Genomic DNA, 5,303 nt, shown 5'->3' with positions numbered 1-5,303 from the left:
TACCGTTGATCCATGCTTCCAATCGATGACGGGGCTCCGCGAGCCAGGGACCAGCGTCCCAGTCGTAGCCTGTGCTACGACCCCCGCCCATACTTCTGCAAGTATGGACTTCCGCCTGAGGCGGCGTTTACTTGTTGGCATCCATGACAGCTTCCCGCTCGCCGTCTGACCCAGAGGTCGGAGCCATAAAGATCTGACAGAAAAAGCGGCAAAAATAGGCAGTTGGAATTCAGTTAGTTCCAGCGAATTTGTCCAGTAACCGCGCCAAGCGAGAAAGGAAAAATTAGACAGAAAAATGTATCAGTTTGGACCCAGATTTAAGAAGCGGAATACAACAAACGTCGGGTTGTATGTGGTGGAGCAGGTCACTGGATATGAAGGGAGGATCTTGAATCTGAACATTGACATCTTTTCTTCTATCTTAAGCTCAGGGCCTACTTTAGGTGCAGCACGTCCCTATGGCAGTCCGGAGACGTGTAACTCATCAGGCTCAGTAGCTACGGGGCAGTTGTCTGGACAGGTTACTCGCCAGCTAGAAGCTTGGTAAATGTGCAACCTTGAAAGTGTCATAATTATGCACAGATATGCGCGCTGAGTGTGTGAAATGTTATGATGAGGTTAGTTAAAATGTTTGCCATCCAATTTGCGTGTGGGGAGGCATTATTTGTCCTGACGATTTGCTCTCTACCTACGGCCATTTGGCAGTCCAGAGACGTGTAGCGCCCAAGGCTCAGCAGCTACGGGACAGGTGTCTGGACGAGGTTATTTTTGACGTGCAGTACCGAAAGCACATTGGGAAGCATGAATATAGCCGGTGAATTTATCATAAGTGAAATTTAGGTTAGTTTAGGTGTTTGCCACCTGTATTGGTGCTCCGATGTAACATGACCATTGCTATGCAAAGGTCCCGGACCCTTAGGGACCCGATACCATACGGCATCCCGGGACCCATACATTTCATTGCAGGTTATAACGATGCAAATGTTGCAAATATATACTATTAAATTCGTTAACTCTAAACTGGTAAGCAGAGACCGGAGGTAAGCAGAGACACACGCCACTAGCTTGCATTCAACTTCTTCAAAACCATGAGATCAAAGGAGGTCCAATATATATATCAGTGGCAATCATATGGTCGTGTGTCGTTAACTACTTGATTGACGCTACTTGCACCCATGCTGAACGAGTCAATGTCATTCCTGTCAGCGGAGCAAATGTAATGAAAACTATAAAGTGAACCTGCAAATCCGTGAAAACAGAGAAGCGGCCCGAACCCGGCCCCAACCCGGCTCCCACGGCCTAAGGCTCCGTGCATTGTAGAAACGCGGCTACACCTTGCACCCCTCAACGGCCTGATGCCATACAACAAGAAGCTTCAGCAGCTGGTTCGGCGCCTAGCAGCCAAGCATCGGTGGTTCTATCCTTCTGGAGCTGTATGGCTGGCCCCACCCACTAACCACCTCTTGTGCTCTGTACGGCAAACGCAACCAGCCTTGCGCCTCTCACATGCCTGATGCCGAAGACATATAAGAAGAGAGTGCAGCTGGACCTGTGCTGAAATCGTGTTCCCTGTCCTGTGGCCGGCGGTTTTCACCTAGAGTTGAATTGACGCAGGGTCCATTCCGGTTGTGTTTATTGTGGTGTCTTTGGAATGCGCACATGGGCTTTATATAGATTCCTATAGGTTGTCCCTTCATCCAGTTGGGGGTTGTCGTGGGGCTGGGGCTGGGCTGTCAGGCTGCATGTGGTGTGCATGCAGGTGATCTTTCTACCGTCTATGTCAGGTGCAACGGTGCTTTGGAGTATCACAGCCGCATGATGAATTAAAGCATAAGCAAAATTCAAGAGTTAAAATCCATACACCCAGGTCCTTTGAACCTACAGGACGACTGCAAGTGACGACCAATCAGATTTGTCGTGCCACATGAGAAACCCTAAGCTAACAGATCCGAACTAGTTTGTAGCTACGGTTATCACGGTACAGGGCTCAACACATACATTGTAGCCCCCCAAAACTGCATCCCGCTGGCCCCGTGACCATCGTCAAGGTTGATTGTCCAAGGGACAGCGGCGCCATAGTTGTTGACCCCGTTGACGCCGCTGCCAAGCTGCTGTGCTGGCTGCAACCCCCCGCCCCTGCGCCCCCCCATCCTGCTGGCCCCATGACCATCGTTAAGGCTGATCATCAAAGGGCCGGCGGCGCCATAGTCGTTGACGCCGCTGCCAAGCTGCTGTGCTGGCTGCGGCCCCCTGCCCCTGCTAAACAGCATCCCGCTGGCCCCATGACCATCGTTAAGGCTGATTGTCGAAGGGCCGGCGGCGCCATAGTCGTTGACCCCGTTGACGCTGCTGCCAAGCTGCTGTGCTGGCTGCGCCCTCTTGCCCCTGCTGGACTGCATTCCGCTGGCCCCGTGATCATCGTCAAGGTTGATTGTCCAAGGGACGGCGGCGCCATAGTCGTTGACCCCGTTGACGCTGCTGCCAAGCTGCTGTGCTGGCTGCAACCCCCCGCCCCTGCGCCCCCCCATCCCGCTGGCCCCGTGACCATCGTCAAGGTTGATTGTCCAAGGGACGGCGGCGCCATAGTCGTTGACCCCGTTGACGCCGCTGCCAAGCTGCTGTGCTGGCTGCAACCCCCCGCCCCTGCGCCCCCCCATCCCGCTGGCCCCATGACCATCGTTAAGGCTGATTGTCGAAGGGACGGCGGCGCCATAGTCGTTGACCCCGTTGACGCCGCTGCCAAGCTGCTGTGCTGGCTGCGGCCCCCCGCCCCTGCTGAACAGCATCCCGCTGGCGGGTGGCAGTGGGTGAGGGCGGGTAAGAAAACCACGAAACCGCCCCCGCGTGCAGGCTTGCCGGCCTGCCTGGCACTACAACAGTGGTATAACAATAATGTTTAACTTGCCTGGCTTCTCAGAAAGGAGACCTGGACCAGCAATTGCTGGCAGTTCACGCGGAAAGATACCTGTTTTCCGCCGCAGTTGACTCTATACAATTTTGTGTAATCACCTTTGACACGACTAGAGAAGACATGAGCATGCAGGTAGTCAGAGGTGAACGTTTTGTCTATGCCTAAACGTTCCAAGAAATCCTGCAGCTCGCTTTCTAAAGGAGTGTGCTTGTGTTTACAACGGCAAATCGAACAGTTTCTATCGGAATCAACACCGCCAAAGGACTGACAGCTGTTCGCTTTGGCCATGGCCAGCGAAAAGCATGCCAGAGCCTGCTCTTTAGCGCATACGTTCCATAATTATAAGTTGTATAACAATATCAATCAGGATTCTTGAAAACGCGCTCACGCCCTGCTTATTTTTGCATATTTAGGCTCGGACCCCTAAGACCTAGATCCCCAGCCAAAAATCGGGGTCCCGTGTCGTACACATCGGGGTCCCTAGGGGTCCCCCAGGTTTACATATACCCCTGGTAGTCATGGTCATGGCCCAAAGGAACGCCGATTGTTCCATCACAAAGTAGAATATAGTGGATGAACAAATAAGTACATAGGCAAGGTTACCCGAGGCCGACGTCGATCGACCTGGTCGACCAGGTCCGCCAATGTAGTGGGTCCATGCCACAATATCCGAAAGTCGGCTGAAATCATTTAAAACCTTGTCAGGTTTACTGAACAAAATTACGACCGACGAGGTTTCCATGCCATTGGCTGACATAACCGCTCATGTACGGCTTTGGCTATTATGGCTTCAATGTCCAATGTCCCAATGTTTTTATGTAGGCAGGTAGTGGTGGGCCACATCTGTGCCACGGTTGTGTGTTTCGTTGTGGAATCGTTACCCGTTGCCCTCTTTCTTGTTCCTGATGCTATGGAGGGTGGCTGGGGCTGGTTGGGGGAGGGGGGCGTGTATGTTTCGCCTCCGCCATTGACGTGCCTGCCCTAATTGTCATGTTCCCATCCATGTGCTGCACGTGCAGCAGGCCTCGGAAGATGGGGCCAACGTCCAGCCGGGAATGGAGGTAAGATGGGGGCGAGGGTCGGGGCTCTTATGTGTTTTACGTGGGGCATCAAGACGCTGTCGTACTCCGATATGGCTATCGGAGTACGGCAGATTTGTTTGATGTAGGCAGGTAGTGGTGGGCCACATCTGTGCCACGGTTGTGTGTTTCGTTGTGGAATCTTTAGCCATGTCATGATGATAACACTACATGCTAGGAAGTGTGGCTGGGGCTGGTTGGAGGAGTTGGGTGTGTATGTGTCAGCACTGTCTTTGCAGTGCCTGCTTTAATTCTCATGCTCTCATACATGTGCAGCAAGTGCAGCCAACCTCCGATAGTGGGGCTGCAGCCGAAGTTTTAATTTAGGAGGGTGGTGACAGGGAGGGGGAATGGGTTTCACTCAGGGAGGTGAGATGGAAGGGAGGGTTGGGGCTCCAGGTGTTGTATCCTGTTAAGCTCACTGTTAAGCTCTAGGCTCTGTTGTCTAACTGTCAGATGCCGGTCTGTCCACCCTACTGCCGCACTGCTGCAGAAGTCCATACTGGCGTCTGGGCAGGGGCTTCACCTGTCTAAAGCTGGAACCTGCCTTCCTGGATGTCTGCTTCATGAGGCGAGAGTAGTTCCTGCGAACTATGGTCAACATCACACCACCCAGCCGTACTGGAACTTATTGGCATGAGGCCCAAGTGGATTCTAGAATGATTATTATTCAATCCACTTGCCTCAACCGGTATCTTTCGATACCACCATTTCATGGTTGTGTCACCCCCAAACCCCGAGGCCCCCAGGCTCCCAGGCCCCCGGCTCCCAGGCCCCCAGGCCCCCAGGCCCCCAGGCTCCCAGGTTCCCAGGCTCCCAGGCCCCCAGGCTCCCAGGTTCCCAGGCCCCCAGGCCCCCAGGCTCCCAGGCTCCCAGGCTCCCAGGCCCCCAGGCTCCCAGGCCCCCAGGCCCCCAGGCCCCCAGGCTCCCAGGCTCCCAAGCTCCCAGGCCCCCAGGCTGCCAAGCTCCCAGGCTCCCAGGCCCCCAGGCTCCCAAGCCCCCAGGCCCCCAGGTACCCAGGCCCCCAGGTCCCCAAGCTCCCAGGCCCCCAGGCTCCCTGGGCTCCCAAGCTCCCAGGCCCCCAGGCTCCCAAGCTCCGAGGCCCCCAGGTACCCAGGCCCCCAGGTCCCCAAGCTTCCAGGCTCCCAGGACCCTGGGCTCCCAAGCTCCCAGGCCCCCAGGCTCCCAAGCTCCGAGGCCCCCAGGTACCCAGGCCCCCAGGTACCCAAGCTCCCAGGCTCCCAGGACCCTGGGCTCCCAAGCTCCCAGGCCCCCAGGCCCCAGGCTCCCAGGCCCCCAGGCACCCAAGCTCC

The 5,303-nt window shown here is 55.4% G+C and overlaps 2 protein-coding genes across 2 annotated transcripts; one reads left to right on the top strand and one right to left on the bottom strand.

The window, feature by feature from the left end:
• Positions 1–295: 295 nt before the first annotated feature.
• Positions 296–4,630, top strand: VOLCADRAFT_88790 (uncharacterized protein; the record flags this gene model as incomplete). The annotated part of the gene is made up of 4 exons (XM_002948523.1): positions 296–364; positions 2,049–2,807; positions 3,931–3,972; positions 4,484–4,630. 4 exons carry the CDS (start codon positions 296–298, stop codon positions 4,628–4,630), a joined length of 1,017 nt encoding a protein of 338 aa, XP_002948569.1.
• Positions 4,631–4,702: 72 nt separating this feature from the next.
• Positions 4,703–4,987, bottom strand: VOLCADRAFT_58352 (uncharacterized protein; the record flags this gene model as incomplete). The annotated part of the gene is made up of 1 exon (XM_002948389.1): positions 4,703–4,987. A coding segment is annotated over one exon (285 nt), but the record flags the coding sequence as incomplete, so codon positions are not given.
• Positions 4,988–5,303: the final 316 nt, after the last annotated feature.

The sequence above is a fragment of the Volvox carteri genome (genome assembly GCF_000143455.1).
Source record: "Volvox carteri f. nagariensis unplaced genomic scaffold VOLCAscaffold_10, whole genome shotgun sequence".
NCBI classification, from domain to species: domain Eukaryota; kingdom Viridiplantae; phylum Chlorophyta; class Chlorophyceae; order Chlamydomonadales; family Volvocaceae; genus Volvox; species Volvox carteri.
This window is presented reverse-complemented; position numbering and strand designations above follow the sequence as displayed.